The sequence below is a fragment of the Chelmon rostratus genome, chromosome 24 (genome assembly GCF_017976325.1).
Source record: "Chelmon rostratus isolate fCheRos1 chromosome 24, fCheRos1.pri, whole genome shotgun sequence".
Lineage (NCBI taxonomy): Eukaryota > Metazoa > Chordata > Actinopteri > Chaetodontiformes > Chaetodontidae > Chelmon > Chelmon rostratus.
Genome location: NC_055681.1, coordinates 6,109,364 through 6,131,033, shown reverse-complemented (window position 1 = coordinate 6,131,033; position 21,670 = coordinate 6,109,364). Strand labels below are relative to the sequence as shown.

Sequence of the window (21,670 nt, the reverse complement as noted above, 5' to 3'; positions counted from 1 at the left end):
GGGAGTTCGAGATTTTTTACGCAGAGCTCGACACGCTCCGGGAGGCTGCTGAAGCTCGCAATTTACTGCAGGTGCGGTGATTCAGATCAGCATCAGCTCGCCTGGATGTGAAGTTGTGTCAAGTTTGTGATGAGGAGCGAACGACGCAGGTGTCGAACCAAGACGTGCAGTCATCATCATTCAGCAAAAACAAGAGCTTTGAATGTGTCACTTCTGCCCACACGCGCGGCTTCGTGCCCACACGGAAAGGCGACTTTCAGTGCTTCTGAAGTGTGACCTGACCGGGAGAGCCAGGCGCAGAGACGCGCATCCGAGCACTCACCTGACTGCGCTGCGCTCGATCGGATCACCACCAGAGTGACGAGGACGCAAGCGGCGAACTTCATCTTGGAAAAGGCTGCTTGTCCTGTTAACTCCCGTAACTCACATGTCCAATGAAGATAAGCAACCCAACCAAAAAAAAAAAAACACAAAAACACAAAAACACAAAAACAAGAAAAAACACGCCGGAGTCTTCTTGGCTTCTTGGACAACTGGCACAGTTTCCGTGCGCACCCCGAACCAGCGCCGTGGAGAGCTTTTACGCACCGCGCCGCGTTGTGTTTGTTTATCAGTTCCCAGACCGGTGTTTAGGTGGGTTTCCACCGCGGATACTCTGGAGCCATTTACTCCTCACAATGCCATAGCGCCGATGGCTGGGTGGGGGGGTGAGGGGGGTGGAGTGCATGTGTTGGGATGAGGAGGGGTTGTGAACACGCCTCCTCCGTGTGATTGGCACCTCATACAGCCTATTAAGCCGGCCATCCAAAATATTAGGAGCGTTTTGTCTGCTTTTTGGAAATCCGCCCACCTCACTTATCACCTCTCCTGATTGGCTGTTTGGCCTCACTGCTGCTGTCAACACACCTGTCAGGAAGAGACTTTGTTTTGGTGTCCCGCTGAGTGGTGTGGAGTCCTACCTGTGTCACTGAAGACAACACAGATACAGACTTTTTTTATGATCATATTAAAGTCATGATTCATTAGTTTCTATTTAGCGTGTTTGTTGTAATTACTGAGTAATGTTTCAATAATTTAGAGAGATAAACTCCTTAATTGGAATATTAAAGATGAAACAGACACAGGCGAATGTCTTCAGGGAAAAGATGGAACCATCATTTGTTGTGAATTGAATGCGCACTTTGAGGAAAGTTTCCTGCTGTGCCAGCAGGGTCAGCCTCTGCAAATACCCGCCACTAGAAGGCACAGCCTATAAACTTTGATGATGCCAGTCTAATGGGGCTGCGGTGACGGGAATGGCACCAGCAGCAAAGCATTTTCATGGCCGCTCATTTTACAGGCCAGTGTGCCCTTCTCTGCTCTCCGCCTTCGTCTGTGGACTGATGTGAAAGTGTGAAAGCGGCGGCGAGGACACAAAGATCCGGATTTGTGATCCATGTAAGGCGAAAAAGTCGGGCATAAACTGGCTCTATTAGCAAAATGACTCCGCGGTTTATGCAGCAAGGGTGCAAAAGGTCCAAAATGATTCCTCGCTTGTCCTCGCTGTGCCAAAGAAATTGTCATTCAGTGTCCTCTGCTGCCCTCTAGGGAAATTTGTGGATAATTACTCGATTTAGAGGAAGCTGGAGCTTGCATTAATCATAAAGCTCTTGAGGGATATAAAATAACATTTGGCCTTGTATTGTTCATAAATATTATGCTCATAACAATGGGAATTCAGTCAAAAGGCTGATCACTTCAAAGCCTGGCTATCATCATTTTTGGCCATAAACACCGATGTCAGGGACTGTTAGAAAATGATTTGGGGGGTATCTTAAAAGGGAAAGAGTTGCATTTTTCATTGAACAATTTCTCATCCTAGATTTATATTTTATTTTATTCTCTCCTTGAGCTTTCTTGCAACATATTTATTAGTCACTTTAAAATGTCATAAAGGTGCTTTTGGCCACATGACACCATCCTGTCATAATTTTGGCAACTGGTGCCTGTGTATTAAGTTTCACTCAAATTTCATCATCTTAAATTAAATTATTAATCATTAATTCTGAAAATTAGAATAACCAGACCATCTTTTTGTGATATTATGGGGAGTCTCTTTCTCAGCTCTTCAACCATGCCCAATAACTGTTATACAGTCCCTAAAAATCAGTATTGTGTGCACTGACTGAAATATGCCTTTTGCAAACATGTAAACCAGCAGTAAAATGTGTAAAAGATCCTTTAAGATCAACGAGAAATGAACAGAACAGGGTTTGTCTTCAAAAAAACAAATCAACAAACACATGTGTCCACTAAAATATGAATCTGGGGGAGATATGCTGGCTGTCAGTCTGCACACGACAACAAGAGATTCATGAAAACATTTGAGCTTTCTCACACACACACACACACACACACACACACACACACACACACCAGCTCAGGCAGCCTCACTGGGTGGCAGCACAACACAGAGCAGCCTTGAGAATACTAATGAACGTCACTCTGTTCCTGTGCAGAAATCTGCAGATAAAACATTCAATTAGTGAGCTGCATGAGATTTGCGATGATACGAGCATGACATGAAAATGGGAATTGTGTCTTTGTGCACTGAAATGTGTCCCTGTGTGAGTCCAAAGTGGGCTTTGATTGGCTGCAGAACGGCGGCGCCCGCTGAAGAGGCGAGTCCAAGTAATCCATTACAAATTATAAAAAACGAATGGAGAAAACTTGATTCATTGGCATGTAATTAAAAACTTATAATGAGTCTAATGACATGTGATCTTACAGTAGGCATCTGCAGCGCTAACAAAGCAAACAGCATTCAAATGATAGATTCGAAACTGTGATAACTGTAATTATGTAAACTCTTTCTCTGTCGAAAATAGGGAGATTATGTAGATGGAGGCGTCTGTTCTCGATGCAGAGGCATCCGCACAGCTGGGGCCACATGAGGGGTTTCTGAGGTTTCAAATACAGGAAAAATCCTGCCTTCCTATCCGGGGAGCAGTTCCTAAACTCATGGCGGTGTCCCATCCCATCTCAGAGCCTAGTATCTTAACTTAACATCAGAATCTCTAACATGCAAACTGGACTGGTCTGCACTCTTCTTGTCTGTGTTCAGAATGTACAGGAGGCCGCCTGCATCCTTGATCAGAATGCAATCTGTATTTGTGGTCTGTGCGACCGCGGGCCAGAGCCCCTCGCCTCCTCGCAGGCCTCTGCAGGGTCGGACGTAGCGCATCGATCTAATTCAAATTTAATTGTCTTTGCAGTCGATGTAAACTCGTGAATAAATGGTCTTCATCAGTTTGAGCAACCTTTAATACTTATCATTTCGGTCTTTACGTTGTTCCCCATCTTCACCGTTCTCGCCACGGAGGCTGAACAACAGCAGTGATGCCATTTGAGGAAATTGTTTTGCATTTAGGACAGGGCCTACGCCATCCTAATTTAGGAAATTCTCTCCAATTAACATGGTTCTGTCATAACTAAATTCCCATCCTGAGATGAGACATTTCAGACTTAGGAAGTTTCTGTAACGAGGCTCCTCCATCAGGGAGTTCACAGTAATATGGACATGTGTTGTGAATTTAAAAGGACTTGTGGCAACTCTTGCTTCTTCAAGTTTATCTATTTTATCCCATGTGGCCGACTATTCCCATGTGCTTTGATGTTTGGACAGCATGAATTAGGGTTATGTATCATCAGATGATTTTTTTTTTTTTTTTACTTGTAATGATTCCCTCGGTTTATGAAGAGCGGCACTAATTTTGGTGCCTGACTTTGTTCTGTCCCCTGTGAGCAGCCCCACGCTGTAAGCAGCAGGACAAGAGGATCAGATGACAGGCAGAGCGTCTATGATTAGGGCTGCGGTGACGGAAGGAGGCAGCCACAGAGGAAGGTCAAGGGGCTTTAACGCACACTTCTTGTTGACCGCACACCATGAGCTGCGGTTAATTTGTTTGTAACGCCGCGTGTCGTTACTAAATCAGTGGTTTGGGCAGAATATTGGAGGGAGGATGAGACAGCTGATGTCCAGGCAGTGAGCAGAGAAAAACGGCTTGGAGTTGGTGTTCAGCATGGCTCTGGAGAAGGCGTCGCTCCTGGGAGCAGTGCTGGTGTTGTTGTTGGCAGGTGAGTGTTTGTTGTGGTGAATCCTGAAGTTCTCCTAATGGCTGAAACTTGGCTTGTTTTTTTCTGGGTAAACTTAGTTTTGGATGCTGTTTAGGGTTCATTTTTTGATATTTTGGAATTATTATAAAGAAGTGGTGTGTGTGTGTGTGTGTGTGTGTGTGTGTCTGCATCCTAAAAAATACAATGGCATGATTTTGTTTTATGAAGTTGCTGTTTTGCATTGTTGGTTTATTCTCAATCGTATTATTGTAATCATTGTATTTTATTCATTCAATGCACAACCATTTACAATTTTGACTGCACCCTTATACTCCGGACTGTGTGTTTTTAGTCTGAGGCAAGGTCTTGATTTTTATCTATTTATTGATTTAATTATGGCAGGCTGAAATAAATAATTGCAGAAATATACTGTAGGTCAGGGGTGTGGAAAGCAGTAAATGTCAGTATCACACAGTAAAAATACTGCATCAGCTGCTACTTGAGTAATAAAAAAATAAAAGTACTCAATTAGACAAAGCTTGGCTTTAATAATCATGTTTTTATTTAATATATTATTATATACTAATTCATTGGTGGAGCTGTTTCTAACTATTTTATATTCCACTGGGCAGCCCAATCTTTCATAGTTCGTCATATTCTATGAGCTCTAGCTCTAGTAGCATGAAACAGAAGCGGGAGCTTGTTGCCATGTGGACGTTCAACAGGTTCAAAGGAAGACTTACATTTTGCCGCTGAAAGGACCTTATAACATGCACAGAAACATGTTAATGTCAACGATGCTTATTAGGTATGAAAATATCCTGATTCCCTCTAATTAAGAACAACGTGGGAAGTGCAGTGTGAGGCTGCTCTGACACATTCATACTGCCTCTCAGTACAATAACCTGTATACAGGGAGGTGTGCAGTACAATAGGGATGTTACATGCATCAGATTGCTTTCAACGCTCCCATCTCTTGACGGGCTTTTGAAAACCCACTGTCTCTGGGCTCCACTTTCACCCCTACGTGAACGGGAAAACGTGAAAATCAGCCTCTCATGCTGAGCAGCACAGCAGCCAACTAAACATGAGTGACGTGCGCGGGTCGGCTCATGCCATATTCACGTGCATCACTTTTAAAAATCCATGAATCCTAAGTTCCAGAACGGCAGGCAGAATTCATGATTCCTGCAAGGCCGATCGGTGTTTCCTATCGCCAAAATATGGGAAAACTAGGCAGTAAGTCAATCGAGTGCTGCAGCATCTGTCAAGCTTTGCTTTGATTTTCCTGGAAAATGGAATATGAACACAAGGCTGGTCAGCAGCCAAGTTGGACGGCAACTCTGAATGCTTGAATGTCAGATTTCTCTGTGAGCAGTTGCCAGCAAACAGACAGACAGGTGAAACATAACCTCGCAACTCCGTGAGTCACAAACAAGCCAATAGATGCTTCATTTTTGCAAAATTATCATTCATGTGCTCAGTTTTTGCGCACGCTTGATGCTTTTTGCGTTGGGAATTGCGTGCTTCTTTCAGCGACGTCTCTTTTTCGAAATCTCTATGTCAACACATCCAGTCTTCCTTCGAGTGTTTCAGAGCCTCGACAGCCAGCTGAGACAGAGCAAACATAATGGGCACACAGTTGGCCCTTATCAGGACGCCGCAGACTGAGATCCGCCGTACTCCTTCATCGTAACAACAACCTGTTCGTTCCACACAGGCCTTTTCCGCCAGCTTAAGCTCCCTCTCCCGCTGTACTGCTCGGTGGTGTTACATTCAGCTCCGAGTCCTGCGGGACGGCCGCGGCCTGCCTCCACGTTAAGAGGCTGTTTACACACATCTCTGAAGTAAACAAATGGGATTGGGACTCCTGCTGCAAATTAAAATCTTTTCTTCGTGAAAGTAGCAGCCTAATAGGGAAGAAAACGGTCCGAGCGGAATAACCATTGCCGGGACATGACCTTGTTTGCTGTTTGCTAATTATGAGGAATTGAAAAGGGCAGATAACCTCTGTAGTGCTTTGTAAAAGCTATTGTATGTTGACAATGATGCAAAGTTTTGCTCCCCACTCGCTGAAATAGAGCAAACCACTAACCGAACTCTCCCCTAAGTCCGTGTTCTTTGTCATATTTATAACTTGATGAATGCATTTTGTTTCACGTTTTTGTCTTTAGCTCAAGTCCTTCCGTCAGTGTCTGGCTGCAACGGGGGATTCTACGAGAGGATGATCAATGATCTCTGCTTAGCCAAGTTCAAATTCGATATGGGAGGACTGGACCGAGGGCTGTGGTGCAGCTGGCCGGACACCACGGAGTGAGTTCACCCGCCGGGTCAGGCAAAGTCAGCAAGCAAAGCCATAAGAAACACAACCCCGATTCCAAAAAAGATGGGATAACTTGCTAAGCCTTTCTGATTTCTCATGTTTTACCTCAGTAACTTCACTGACTTTTGTAAAATCTGCTTATTCTGAATTTGATACTGCAGCACAGGTAAACATGTTGATTGGTAACAGGTGATAGTATCATGATTGGGTATGAAAGGAGCAACCTGGAAAGTCTCAGTCGTTCACAAGCGAGGATGGAGCGAGGTTCACCCCTTTGTTAACACATGATTGGATAAAGTATCAGGAACACTCACACATTTCACGGAGTCCAAAACCTTTCAGGAATCTGGGTTGTAGGTTATTAACAACACAAAAAACATTTTCATTTCACAGTTATGGCAAAAGGATAAAGACAGATTTGGGGGCAGAATGAATTTTCTTGAATTTAAAAAAAAAAATTCCAAAGATCACGCAAAAGGTGTCGCAGCTAATTGCATGAAGAGCCATAGTGGGAGGACTCAGGTTACAGACTGTACTGAACACCTGCTTGAATATGATTGGATGCCAAAGTCAGCTGGCATCCACAGCTGATGAATGAGCCTGTGAAAGCTTGAATGAAGCAGCTGACGCCAACCAGCGATTGCAAGCTCGACTTCAGTGCTGTGCCTGAACTAATGCTGCGCTTCATTTGACTCTCATTCAGAATGAATATAGACTGTCAAAGACCCAAAATCCTGGACCTTATCATGTTCACTTTAAGCACTATATTAGTCCGAACACACTGAAACATGCTGGACGTAAACACCTTTGCAGACCGGACTGTTATTTTTGTTCGAGCTGTTCTGAAGCATGCAGTCAACCACCAGAGTGAGTCAATCAACACCTATTCTGCACTGCAAAGTCTCCTTATCAATAATAATATTGCATCCAGGCATCAATTTAGGAAAACAATCACAGTGTTATTATTGAATTAGTGAAATATTGGCATTTATTTTGCAAAGAACTGTCTTAAAATACAATCTTATTTAATTACGTCACAAGTTGAAACTGAATATATCCAAAACTTAGTTTGACCTTTTCGTGCAAATAGTCTTTTATAAGTGCGATTAATGGATTAAAGAACTATTATAATTGCATGAGGAAGCTGGTGCGAGAGAACATACTGTACATATTTCCTCCATATTTAATTACCTGTCTTCCCTTTGTTAACATCGATCATCTTCTGAGCTTAATGATCCACATGCATCATAAGCAGCACCGAGCACCAGGTATTTTTCCATCCTCCCTGCAGGATTTGTAGTATGTGGAGGAAGTATGTTGTTTGCTGCCCACTATACGTTGCTCTGATGAGACTTGAACCTGCCTTTGCAGCTGTTCGATGTATGGCCGTCACCAACTCCAGTCTGCCTTTCCACTCGCCGCCACATCACTTGGTCACAGCCTGTTATTGTATCTGTCGCACATTACATTGTGTTTGTGTGTGTGTGTGTGTGTGTGTGTGTGTGTGTGTGTGTGGGTGGGTGAGTGCATGCTGGCTGGCAGTCCTTCCTCAAACACCGGCACTCAGAGGATGAGTCAGACAGGATGGTGGAAGAAGCTGAGAGGCCCACAGGAGACTGTCAAATCTGTGATTTCCCTCCTGGCCCACGGTCCTCTCTTGGTCCAGGATATAATTGGTGGTGGTGGTGCTCCTTTTCTGTGTGTATTTGTGTCTGAGCGTGCAGTTGCTAGTTATCATAAAAGATTTGCACAGGCTGTTGCGTCACAAAACTCCGAGCAACAACGTTTGACGCCATCGTCAAGGTCCACTGGAGAGCTGGCTGGCGCGACAGATAAAGACACCACGCAGAACAGCAAATTAGAAATACACAAATACAGCTTGTGTGTGGGTGCGGACCAAGTTAATGACTTCGAAAATAAAAGTCTAATAAGTTGGATTTGTCTCAAAACGAGGCAGGATGTAACGCAATGAGCTTAAAGCAAGACATGAACACGCTGAAGAATCTTCTTCCTGCAAATGAACTCATGAGAAACACTCAGGGGTACGAGCAGTTAGCTGATGGTGGCTAATGTTTGCTAAATTTCATGTCCTGTTAATCATTTGCCACTTGTGGCTGCTGAAGCATAATTAGTGGTGTGATAGCCACACATTTGTGGAGCTAAATCCCCTCAAATGCATGGAGTGCTTTATTTTCCTACTTATAATTTGTCCACTTGTGAGCAGTCGAACACGGTTGATGTAGAGATGTAGAGACGGCCTTGTTGTCATTCAGGCGGGATCCAAACATAACTCTATAAGTGGAGTTTTCTTTATGAAAACTGAAATGGTTTGTCCTCGAGTGTCAAACTAAAGGCCTGAGTGTTGTAACCGGGGACTCATTCAGAGTTATTTTCCTGCTGTATCTTACTGGAAAACACTAGAACATCTCAGCCATCTCGACAGATGAGTCCTCTTCCTCCCAGTTTTAAGATCCATCCATCTCTCCTCTCAGTCATTCTTCTGTACATTGTTGCTATTTTGCTGATCATGTCCTTCTTTCTCACAGAGAAAATAAGCTCTCCCTGTGGGTTGACCTTAAACAAATCCAAAACCGGCAGGCATGCTAACCATTTTTGTCCGGCTTGTGAAAGGGATCTATGATTATCAGAGTTACTTCTTATTAAGTCTCCAGTGACCTTCTTTTGTCTGCTCGTGTTGTCTGCTGCGAGGCGGCGTGTGATTCACAACTGCGTGCGTCAGTCTGCCATGAGAATTATGAAAACGAGCCGCTGCCGAAGGATTTTCAAAAATTAGCAACGCAATTTCTGTCTAATTAACACTTGAGATTTCATTGCCAAAATGTATTTTTGTAGGCAGATTAATAAAATGTGATATCATCGCATTTATTTCTCACCAAAACTGTGAACAGAGAACACACTACTGTTTCTGTGTGTGTGTGTGTGGATGCAAATGCTTGTGCTGCGCATGTTGCATCACTGTGTGTGGGTGTGAACACTGTGCCTGTTTGCAGCTTCACTCCAAGACTTGCTGGTTAGTTAAGAAACAAAAACGAACAAATTAAAACATAAAAAGATGGCGTCACTCACACACTGAATCGCTCAGAGTGATAAAAACACTCAGCGATTGATAACTCAGCTCTACACTTCCATTAATGTGCTTGTGAGAATGGCTCAACACTGACCCTAAACCTTAACTTGACTCCAAATCTTAATCATGACCCCGAGCACGAGTCTTAATCCTAAACTATCATCAGCTTTAACCCTGCCTTTAAACCCAGTCCTAGCTCTTGCAGCTGAAACACTTGAAACAGCTCCTCGTGATGATAGCTGGCTCTTAAAAGCACACACACCAACAGAAGCACACACACTTAATACCACTGCATAGCAAACATGTAATTTATGCTTTTATATTAATGGGCAGTGAGCCATAAACATCATATAAACAATAAAAATGTCCTTAGTCTGCTGTGCATCAGAATTTTATTCAATTTCATACCATTACTATGTAAAATGGATAGCCAACCGACCAGGGGCCCCAGTGCCTTGGGCCCTAAAGACCCCCAGATTGTGTTAATTTCATTAGCTGATGAAGTGGCTCCTGCATCTTTTATTTGTATCAAAGTCACGATTTAATTTGCCCTTAATAGCCCAGTCCACGTCATGCTCACACGGTGCATTTTTTCAAATAAATATGTGTTTAACTCAAAACCAACTTAACTCCAGCGAATGAGCTTATGAGCAAATCAGATGGGGGGAACACAGGGAGCCGAGCAGGGACCCACAGCTCACTTTTTGCCGCCATGTGTGATTCATGTTCTTTTCTTCATCTGATGAGTGCAATCTATTACTATTTTCTGTAATAGGTCAAACAACATGAGGTTTACACAACTCTCAATAGTTGCATTAGAGTTGGGTGGACTTTTCCTTTAAGGGACTTAGCTTTCTGTCCACTCGCCCACTCGGCCTCCAGCTATGCAGTTAAACCCAGTGGCCGTCCAGAACAGCCTCTGTCCTGGTCATGATGGGCCAACGCTGTACTGAGGGCGCTACCCTGTTGGTATGCATCTCCATTTCCCCTGGCCTCTGCCACCGAGCAGTTATATTTAGCTGTGTTAAGCCCACTGGTAATACTAGACACTGTGTGTGTTTTTTTCCTACCAACAGGAATCCCTGCTCTGGTCCCACTCTGAAAGGACGTTACAAAGACACTGCAAGAAACATTTTTGATCTGATGCTTGTATTTTAAAAATTCTGTGACTGGTGAACAGAGATAATGATTACTTAAGTTCATCTTCGAAATATGTGTTCATGAAACTCAATGTTTGTTTCAGCATGATTAAGTTTTAAGGATTAAGTTTTTCCTCAGAGGTACATTTGACTGTGTGTCGTCGCCCTCTGCAGGCTCTACGAGGGACTGACAAACTGCACCTACCAGGTGGCCCTGAGGGTGGACTGCTTCTGGCCGAACCAGATAGTCGACCGCTTCTTCATGCAGATTCACCGGCTCTACTTCCACGATTGCGCTCTGACTGGCCGGCTCCTCCACGACCCACCGATCAGCATCCTGGCCCCGTTCATCGCAGTGCCGGTGCTGGTCACCCTGCTCATGACCGCCCTGGTGGTGTGGAGGAGTAAACGCACAGAGGGGGTTTTATAGAGACCTGCTTCTGGATGTGGGCTCAAGGCTTGTAAATACGGACTCCTGACAGGCAAAGACTGAGCATGTGAAGGATTTTTGAGTGATTTTGCACTTCCATTGTCTTGAAATTGTGTTATTCCCTTAGTAATATGAATAAGTGTTTTTGGGCAGTGCAGTGAAACAATGAATAAAAGGTCTATTTCGTATAAAAAAGAATTTATCTGCGCATATTTCGCAGTGGATAGCATCACCAATATTGGGGTGTCAAAGTTTGGCAGGAGAAAGTAACAAAGTATTTGAGATTCAGGGGATTTGGAGGCCATGCATGTTAATTACCATCTGTTCTCATGGCCCTGAACAATCTGTGAACACATAAATAACAGTAGAGAGGAGGGCTCTCAGGGAGACACCAATGACTTGGATAAATTATTGTTGTAAATTTTGCAAGAGAGGTGAAGGAAGAGAGGAAAAGGGAGCAGAAATGCTGATTTTATTCTGATCTCATCTGCAGAGCTGCACTCATTTGGAGGAAACCAAATGGTGCCTGGATTAAATTTTCATGAACGTGCTGATGATTTGTTTACATTCAATGAATCTACGGTACAAGCTATCAACTTTTTTAACTTTTTTTTTTTCAATATCTGCACATCTTCTGGAGGAAGACTGCAATTCAATTTATGTTTAAATACACCAAATGTTCCTGATTAAATCGAATGCATGAAAACCTGCTCGTGTGAGAGATGAATGTTTTCGGTGCAGCTTACTGCAAGATGTGGACGTTCTGGAAGCAAGTGGATTCCTCTCACCCAGGTCAGGAGAAAGGAAGCTCATTTCAGAAAAGTACAATTTAAAGGCTGTGCAAAAGGCTCAAAGTGGACTCTTCCATCACTGCGCTCCATCTAGTGTTCACTCCGGAGGTCAATATTAATAAAGTCAGTATAATTAGAGCCTTAAATATGATTTAATAGCAGGATCATTGCATAGCTGTATCATATTTACATGAGTAGAACATCAAATGCAAATAAAAATATCAAATCTGTCAAATAGAAATAAACATAACATACGCTGTTTTAAAATGATGTGGATCCATCTTTGCATTTCAAGTGATTCTCAGCATGTGTTTACACCTGGCTTTCCAGGTTTGTGTCACTTCCTGATGAAAGTTACAGCGGTGGTTTCCAGCTCTTTTTGGCTGAGGTGATCACAACAGGCAGACGTGCAGCGCAGCAGAGTCAGACAGGCTGGGAAACTGATGAATGATCAAGGTTTGCACGCCAGCCAATAGAAATACTTCACAACCACCGTAACCTCTGTGTCAGGAGAGGACGCCTTCATGGCAGACAGCAACCTGAGACGGAAGACAAGAAGAGACGGAGTGGTTACACGTCATGCATGTGCAAAATAGCTGAGGAAATATTAAGTAATGGATGAACCAAAAACGACTCTCTGTCCTCCTGTTAGACCACACAAGACAAAACACAGGTCAACTCTCTGCAGAGACAAACAGCAGAACTGTGTATAAATCTTCCCAAACTGTGATCATAATTAAATGCAACATCGTACTTTTTTTTTTTATCCATGTAAAAGTTATGGCTCAGCACTTCCCCTCCATATATTTTGCTTGCTGGGCTTTTCTGTGCTGTCACCGGCAGGGGAATTAATGGTGGTTATATTATGAAAGCAGTTAAAGCCTTCAACAGTTAAGCTCAGTCGAGCAGTGTTTGGCTTTTCTGATTAATGCCCGCGACTGTTGCAGGATTTAAAGACAAATTTCAGCACTTGTTGATATTGATAAATGAATTTCGGTGGAGATTAGGAGATCAGAGGCAGGCGAGCGGAGGTGAGAGATCAGGGCCGGAAGTCACTGATTAGATTTGTGGATAAATTGGAGGTTAATATCTCACTTGTTCTTGATGTCATTGGAAAGACGTTCAGCCTCAGCTGGGTCCTTTTCTTGCAGTTTCTGGTAGCTGGAGAAGGTCTGCACCATGCCCATGTATCCAGTCAGTGGCTTGACCCTTTTTACCCGAAAACACTCATTCCTGGTGAAAAAACAAAAAAAAAACAAGAAACATTAATTCATCTGACGCATTTTAGTTGGAGTTTTGTATCGCCAGTGTGAAACACTCACCACTCTTTGTCCAGGTACGAGCAGGAGTCCAACATGTCTGTGTAGATCTTCACAGAGCTCGATCCTATGTAGGGATTTCGGTAGGGAAGGAGGGCAGCGTAAAACTAAATTTAAAAAGACAGAAAATAAAGCTTTTACAATTGAACACAGTGGATTTATGTGATGCTTACTTCTCAGATGTTTAATAACAAACATTTCAAGTCATATTTTCAAAGATACGGCATCACATTGACTAGTGTGTCACTAAAACTGCCAGCATAAGCGGTTTAATTACCTCTTATACATAAGGCCATCCAAATTTTGTCTATTCTGGATGTACCTCTTTGCAGATGTCATTGAGCGCGTTGGAGACGTCCCCATACTCCAGCTCCATGTCCATGGTGTAGCTCAGGAGGGCCAGGCAGCCTCCGGGCCTCAGCACCCTGTCGGCTTCCAGGAGGAACTTCTGGCGGTCGAACCAGTGAGCCGCCGTCATGGCCGTCACGAGGTTCACCTCACCGGCAGCAAACGGGAGCTCTTCTGCCGGACACTGCCTGGCGGGTCGAAGCGGTCAGAGCACAAAGTGTGTGCATAATGCCACCAAAAATACACGGACACACACTAAGATTTGGAATTTTGTGAATTTGCAAGCAAAAACTGTATAAAACATGTATTTCAGTGAAAAACACTGAGGACACATTTGCTTGGTCACAGTTCCCTGATCTGAACTTGGTTTCAGCCCTTGAAGCACATGAGCACGTTTTCAGTAGCTCAGGCAGTAAAATGTTCCGTAACCTGATAAGGCGACTTTTACTTCACAGTGTTTTATCTTGTAGCATTACACCTCACCCTCCACCCTCCACCTCACCTGTATGATACATTTGGAGGGTTGCTATTTTTCAGCGCCATCACCAGCTGACCGGGGCTGACGTCTGTTCCAACAACCTTGCTGAAGTGCGGGGCCAATAGGACCGTCCCTTGGCCTGAACCGCAGCCCACGTCCACAGCAAGCTCGAACTGGCTCTGTGTCTAAAAGGAATTGAGTTCCATGAGTTTTAAATGGAAAATTGCGTTGTTCGAATCTCGCCTCTCTAAAAGTTGCAAACAACAGAAAAGGCCTTTCTCTGGGGTGATGTCACTGCTGCAGCCTCTGTCGCCAAAGCAATCAACACCTTGCAGGGAGAGACCAAAGTACACATGGACTGGCTTGTACCAGCTCTCAGTGTGATGGTTCCCAAACTTCAGCGAGTCAAGGCCCTGGGTGAGCCAGCACTCAAAGAGCCTGAGCTGACTGCAGCTGCATAATTGCATGAACCACTAGAAATTTGCGAGTCTCCAGTTTAGCACATTTATCAGCAACGTGTGTTATCTTTAGAACTGAAATCCTGAGATTTGGATGAGAATAAATACAATTAAATGATTGAAGTATTGTTGCAGAAATGTGTTTTAAATTGCAGGTCTGGGCTTCATAAAGGGAAACCAAGTGACTCATAAGACTCATCAGAGGAAGAGGATTTCTTCAAGACATTTGAGTCGTCCCATCCACTCTTCTGTTGAAGAGCAACACCACCCAACCTGCATCCACTGCATGCCTGGTTTTCAGTCCAGGAAGAGCATGAATGCATGGCAAGAGCTTAGAGAACCAAGACTTCCCCTCTGACTGACAGGTGCATCAAGCCACAGCCTGCTCGGACCATTTAAGTCTTTGCACCCGTTTCAATGAAAAGACCTTTTTGTTTTACTTTTCGAGCGCTTGAGCCTAACCAGCACTTGAGTCTAGTTCTCGTGTCATCCTATTTTAGAGAATCACTACCTGCTCCATCTTTGACCCTGCGTTTAATATGAGCTAAATACATTTTATCGCTAAGTACTGTTATGTGTAATTGAATCATTTTTCTAGTGATTTCTCTGCTTTTGCTCAAGTGTGGTTTTCAGGTCCTCTTAACACCTCTGATTACAGTCCAAAAAGCCCTTTTGATAAGTAAGCTTCCATCTTGGTTTATACAACAGCACAGGGCGAGGTTCAGCATTTAGAGGTCATAGTTACTGCTGAAGGAGACACTATATTTCCCACACATCCACATTTTGCAAACAAATCAGTGAATTTAAGTGCACTCCTGCACTGCTGCCAAAAAGGCATGTCAACATGCAACCAAAAGCATCAACGCCTTTCACATTTTAATGCTTTAAGTCAATGCTGAAAGTATGAAAACTTGCACACTTGCCTTTTTCTCCATGAATTCCATGATCCTGCTGATTAACTCATGCGGTGCGACTCTGTGCTGCAGGTAAGCAGCCACATGATCTTTATCCTCAAAGAGACGGACAGCCATGTTTCTGTGCCGAAGCGCTTGTGTCAAAGTGCCAAGCTGGCCAAACCCTTTGACTCTGCACGGGGAGTTTATTTAAAAAGTTACATATTAACTGCCAGATCTGCAATTGTCCTGCCCTCCTGCACTGCTGCCAAGAAAGCATGACTGGATTCTTTTCACATTTTATTGCTTTAGATTAATGATAAAAATACAGCTTCACTTTCTGATACAGTGCAAGTGTGTTGATTGAGTTCTATGGTTTAATTACTTGTGCGTTTTTGACATGAAACCAGTGTCTAACTTGAATTAAAGCTGTGAGAAAAGAAAAGAATCAAAAATACCACAACAGAAGTGCTGCAGTTAGGAGTATTGATTGACTTTCATATTCAAATATTTACTTTTAAATATTATAGAAGGAAAAACTTTTCCAAATCTGGATTTTTTTCACATGCACTTGCCTACATTAAGCAGCAGATGGCAGTAAAGTCCCATATACAGCATGAGGCTTGGCACTGCTCGGTGAGGGGATGCCAGGAAGTCACATGTTAGGAGCTAATTGTTAACCCTTCGTACAGTGAAATGTAATAATGTAAGGTATTCAAATAGAATTTATCTGCAAAGTCATTAATAATAGATAACATTATCAATATGAGAGTGTCAAAGTCATTGAGATTGAGGGCATTCAGAGGCCATGCATGTGAACAACCACCTGTTCTCAAGGCCCTAAAATATCCATGAACACATGAGTAACAGGAGAGAGGAGATGCCATTCACCTGTTTAAATGATTGTGTTAAATTTGGCAGAGCAGAGGAAAGAAGAGCAGAAAATCTGCTTTAGTTTCTTGTAAACTTTGTGCTGAAGGAAAACAGGTTGCCGTCTAAAGGTCACGCACTGCTTGTTGTCGTGTCAATAAGGTCACCAGGGAGGCCGACTGACAGCCGGCTCTATTCAGCTCTATTCAGCTCTATTCAGCTCTGATTCTCTCCAGATTCTCTCTGTTGATTACAATTATTACAACTCTTTGTAATAATCCACTTGCTTCCAGAACGTCCACATCTTGCAGTAAGCTGCACCGAAAACATTCATCTCTCACACGAGCAGGTTTTCATGCATTCGATTTAATCAGGATTATTACAATTTATGGGTCATTATGTGGCATGCGACATCATGGAGGTGATCATGAAGATCAGATTTGTTGCTGTGCAGACACAGCTATGTGCCGCTTCTCAGACATATGGCCACTTATTTGCACCTTATTGATATTCTATATATTATTTTACGCTCTTTCTACTTCTGCAGCAGTTTCCCTTGGGATAAATTAAGTTATGCATTTTGGAGGACAACAGATGGTCTACTTCCCATCTTCGTATGGAAGACTGTCGTTGTGCTGCAGTTAAAATGCATGGAAAACATGGACATTCTGGAAGGAAGCAGGTTTATTAAACCCTGGTTGTGAAAAAGTAAGCTCATTCAATAAAAGTACAATTTTCGGACTGTGCATAATACTCAAAGTGGACTACAGTTGATCACTTTATGGCACGGCTCCATCTAGTGTTCACTCTGCACAGCTCTGCGCTCACAGAGGTCAGGATGTCTAAATCAAGAGTTAATTTAACAGCAGGTTCGTGAAATGATTGTGTTATATTTCCATGAGTAGAAAATTCAAATATCTTTACATAAAAATAAATAAAAGACACACTTGTTTTAAAATGACACAGATCCAGATTTGTATTTTCAGTGATTCTCAGCATAAGAGAAGTAGCAACGATAGATTTGTGTCCATCACTTCCTGGTGGGAGCTGCAGCTGTGGCCTTCAGGTGCGGAAGGCTGGGGTGCAGCTTTTGGTGGTCACTAAAACACCCGGGTGTGGGAGGAGTTACTGCCGCTGCAACGCGGCTCCGGTTCAGGATGGATGGAACAAACGACTCTCTGTCCTCCTGTTAGACCACACAAGACAAAACACAGGTCAACTCTCTCCAGAGACAAACAGCAGAACTGGGTGTAAATCTTCCCAAACTGTGAAAGTAATTAAATACAATGTCATACTTTTTTTTTTTAAATCCATGTAAAAGTTATGGCTCAGCACTTCCCCTCTATATATTTTGCTTGCTGGGCTTTTCTGTGCTGTCACCGGCAGGGGAATTAATGGTGGTTATATTATGAAAGCAGTAAAAGCCTTCAACAGTTAAGCTCAGTCTAGTTTGGCTTTTCTGATTAATGCCCCAGACTCTGACGGCAGCGAAAGACGAATTTCAGCACTTGTTGATAATGATAAATGTATTTCGGTGGAGATTAGGAGATCAGCGGCAGGCGAGCGGAGGTGAGAGCCCAGGGCCGGAAGTTACCGATTAGACTTGTGGATGAGGTGGAGGTTGATATCTCACTTGTTCCTGGTGTCATTAGAAAGACATTCAGCCTCAGCGGGGTCCTTTTGTTGCAGTTTCTGGAAGGTGGTGAAGGTCATTCCTGGTGAAAAAAACCCATGAAATCATCTACACTCATCATCATACATATGAGCTAGAATTGTGTATCGTCATACATGAATGTAATCTTGTGAGTGATTGATGTTCAAGGTGAAGGACTTCGACTTTTGTGGAAATCTAAGGTGAATAATGAATGAGAAAAGCTCCTCTCCTGTGGCTCTGTACTGCTCTGTGCCAGATATCTCCCACATGTCAGAGTGTACATATTGTATGTCTGACTCTCTTAACCCCACCAAGCCGTAGCTTTGAATATGATCGTATCACAGCCTTTATGCTCCTCGTTTTACAAGGAACACTTTGTGTTAACTGAAAGAAAGCGTCTGCAGCTTTTGAGCAATGCAATTTGTTCAGTAACAACTGAAACAGCCACCCACAGGCCGAGGTTCAACATTCAGAGGGCATAATTAGTTCTGAAGAGCGTTTCAGTTTGGACAGTGAAGCAGCAAAATGTGGAAAAGATTTTTTAAAGGTAAGTCAGTGTGAAACAAACTTTAATTAGAGGAAATTATGGGTGAATTCAGCACTGTGTTGCAGGTACACGGCCATGTTTCTGTGCCAAAGTGCTCGTCAAACCTGGTCTGACTTGGGCCTGCGTGATCTCCTGCAGGCTCGCCTGGTGGGCCGCTCACTTGGGCTGATTGGACCTCATGTTTCAAGTCACTATGAAGGCTTCCTCGCAGAGAGTCTCTCTTACTTAGCAAGCCTCTCTCACTGTTCATGCATGTTGTTTCTTTATAATTTTTCTCATTCACACACATATTCCACACATCTACTCATTTGCAACACTGACGTTTTGGGAGTGTAATTCATGTTTTTACTACGGGTAGCTTCTTCCAAATATGAACAAAAGAAATGCAGTCTGACCAGCTTTTCTGGATTTTTGCACATGCACTTCCTCCTAAGTAGCAGCAGATGGCAGTAAATGCACAGATATGACGCGGAAAGGGAAAAGAGCTGCTGAGTGTGGGAACGCTTGGGGAGTCACATGTTCTTGTAAATTCTCGTCAACAGAGATTTGCATTGAGATCATCAATTAATTTTCTTATTCAATCTCCCATAGCGTGGATTCTTTGCCCCGGGCTAAAGTAACATATGAGTGTCTAGAGAAAACGTGTGGATAAAAATCTGAGTCTGATCAAACATACTTTCCACACAAGAATGGTGCCAGTTCTTATAAACCCAAACCCTGTCTGTTTTTATACACATTTTGGCTTTGATAAAATCATAAAATATGTATTTTGCATATGTATATGCATTCAAATGTCACAGAAATGATTTAACTAAGCGGCCAGTCTTGGCCCTGTATTTTCTCCCCAATCAACAAGCATTGATCCTTCCCGTTCACCTGATCAATATCCACTGTCAGATATGGTTTGCAATAGGGCTTGTGTTAACAAAGGGGGGGGGCAGGGGCGTGCAGGGCGTCCTCCGACACTTCAGGAGCCCCAACCCTTAACCCCACCATGTTGCTATGTGCAGCCCTGCCTTGTGTCGTCCAATCAATCAGCTTTGATCCAAAGTGTCAGCTGTACTCAAGTCACTGTCTGCTGCTGTGTGTGTGTGCATGTGTACATGAGTCGACAGACATAACTGTTTTATCACCAACTCTTTTTCCGATGTCCTCACACGTTTCAGCACACAGAAGCCATTAAAAACACAAAGCCAATGGACTCAGACAAGCGGCCTCGTGGATTGCTTTCATATCTGCAGGCATTCCCGATACAGTAAAACGAGCTGCGGGAGCGCTTCCATCCTCTGTGTCGAGCAGTGTTGCTAATGCTGCATGGGGAATTCTCCTGAAAAGCAATCACACAGGTAATCCACACCAGGAGTAGAAAATATGAGAAATACTGTATTTAAACTGGGTTTTTTCATGAAGGCAGGTGCAGGGAAAAATCCGGATTTTGCTCAGTAAAATAAACAGTTTGGAGTCAGGAGTTGTGGAAAACGACATAAAACACGTAAAAACATGTTATATTGTGCGCAGAGTGTATGCAGTACATATCTTTAAAATGCATTTCAGTCTAAAATAGACATGCAGTAGTAAATACCTGCACATGATTTTCTTCTTTCTTCTGACAGTGAGTACAGAGACATGCAGGGTAGGGGGATGGATAGATGGGTATTGAGAATAAAATCCCACTTCCCTGCGGAAATCTCAGCAGGTAAAAGCAGATTGCAGCTGTTGGAGGAAATCCATGAATTTAGAAACAGTCTTGTTGCCGCATTGACAGCTATGCATTTTTTGGGGGTAGAAATTTGTCGTGGCTTTTGAATAGGTTTCACAGGCCCCTGGGTCCTTAAACACACTTTTTCAATAAGGTAGCATGGAAACCTTCGAATGAAGAAAGGGAGACAGCCGCTGAAATAGTTCTGAAGCCACTTTCACTGGTTGTCCTGGAAGCGACTGTGATTGATATTTCTAATACTAACAATTTATCAGACTGTCCAAGGTGTCACTTGTGGTCATGAACTGAGAGGATCGCCATTTGAATCTGCAGCTTTACGGAGCTTTATAGTGTGATTCAGCCAGCAGCGTTTGGTTCCCACTCAGGGTGCTCATGGCATTGTTTTTGGCTGGAGCAGGCATCTGTTTTCAGTGAAAAAAAGCCTTAAAACTGGCTGGAGACAACACCAGCCCAGCACCAAGCAGCAGACAGGCACAGTTAGCGACTAGCTGGTGAACATAGTGGAGCACTTCACCGTTAAAGCCACATACTTCCCTCCAAAACTGAGACAACAAAGACAGTTTGGCAGACAGGTCGTGGATAGCTGGGACATTAAGTACTGGGAGGAGTGATCGGAGAATCGAGAACAAGTGGTGAGTAAAACTGGCAGGAACCTGAACAACAACAGGAAGTAAAACATACTGGAATGTATGAGAAAGTTACTACAAAATAAAACAGGAAATGCACGTTGTCACACGTTGTCGGTGAATATTTACACACACCACCTTGCCTGATTTAAATCAAATGACATTTCACAAAGGAGACAGTACGTCAAATTCCAAAATTAAGTCATGTTACAGCTCGTGATGCTTGACTGACTTTGATTGTAATGGTAGCACAATGTTTATAAGCCCGACCAGTTTGTACGTTACTGAAGTCTTAACCAGCTAAGATATTTTTCAGTTTTATTACTGCAACCCAATCAAGTAAACCGCTAATCTGAAACTACCAAATCGACCTAGAAACTAGCAATTTCGGAATAACTGTACACACAAATTTATTCTTGGGAATACTTGGTGTAACCCAGTCCTGAGTTTCTCCACTCCAGCCCTCTGAGATCAACGATCTTTGAGGAGAAAGAAAGAAGAGAAGGAAGAAATCCTCCTTGTCTTTTTATTGTTGTGCTGTGCATTGTGCCAAACAGCGTTTGCAATCTCTGGCAGGATATGAAGATCTTAAATCTTTGCCCATTAAAACTTCACTCGAGACCCTCTATTTTCTCCACGGCCAGTTGTAAAGAACAAATATCGAGGAGATCTGAGTGACTCTGCGAGGCTGTTTTTTTTTTTTTTTTTATAGCCGAGACGCTCGCTCTGACATGCACTTGGAGAGCTAATCCTACTCTCCAAGGAGAGAGGTAGGTATTGGCTTTGATGATAGAAATGGATTAAACAGATTACATTAAAGGCCAGTCTAATTGAACCAATCTATCCTGATTCTGCCGCTGTAAGATAAATGATGAGAGGAGCAGATAGTAT

General features: G+C 43.2%; 3 protein-coding genes across 3 annotated transcripts in view; 1 reads left to right on the top strand and 2 right to left on the bottom strand.

The window, feature by feature from the left end:
• LOC121627685 (receptor tyrosine-protein kinase erbB-4-like) overlaps positions 1 to 386 on the bottom strand; it is a 247,084-nt gene extending 246,698 nt beyond the window's left edge. The window contains exon 1 of the mRNA XM_041966711.1: positions 323 to 386. Within this exon, the coding sequence (XP_041822645.1) occupies positions 323 to 386 (64 nt within the window). The remainder of the gene's footprint in view (positions 1 to 322) is intronic.
• A 3,585-nt stretch (positions 387 to 3,971) lies between these two features.
• Positions 3,972 to 11,650, top strand: LOC121627509 (receptor activity-modifying protein 1-like). The gene is made up of 3 exons (XM_041966437.1): positions 3,972 to 4,116; positions 6,270 to 6,408; positions 10,820 to 11,650. Exons 1-3 carry the CDS (start codon positions 4,062 to 4,064, stop codon positions 11,073 to 11,075), a joined length of 450 nt encoding a protein of 149 aa, XP_041822371.1. The 5' UTR covers positions 3,972 to 4,061; the 3' UTR covers positions 11,076 to 11,650.
• Positions 11,651 to 12,317: 667 nt separating this feature from the next.
• LOC121627531 (putative methyltransferase DDB_G0268948) lies at positions 12,318 to 15,500 on the bottom strand. The gene is made up of 6 exons (XM_041966479.1): positions 15,387 to 15,500; positions 14,036 to 14,190; positions 13,508 to 13,721; positions 13,189 to 13,292; positions 12,962 to 13,099; positions 12,318 to 12,405 (listed from the first exon to the last, which is right to left on the bottom strand). The coding sequence occupies exons 1-6, from the start codon at positions 15,498 to 15,500 to the stop codon at positions 12,318 to 12,320; spliced, it is 813 nt and encodes a 270-aa protein (XP_041822413.1).
• Positions 15,501 to 21,670: the final 6,170 nt, after the last annotated feature.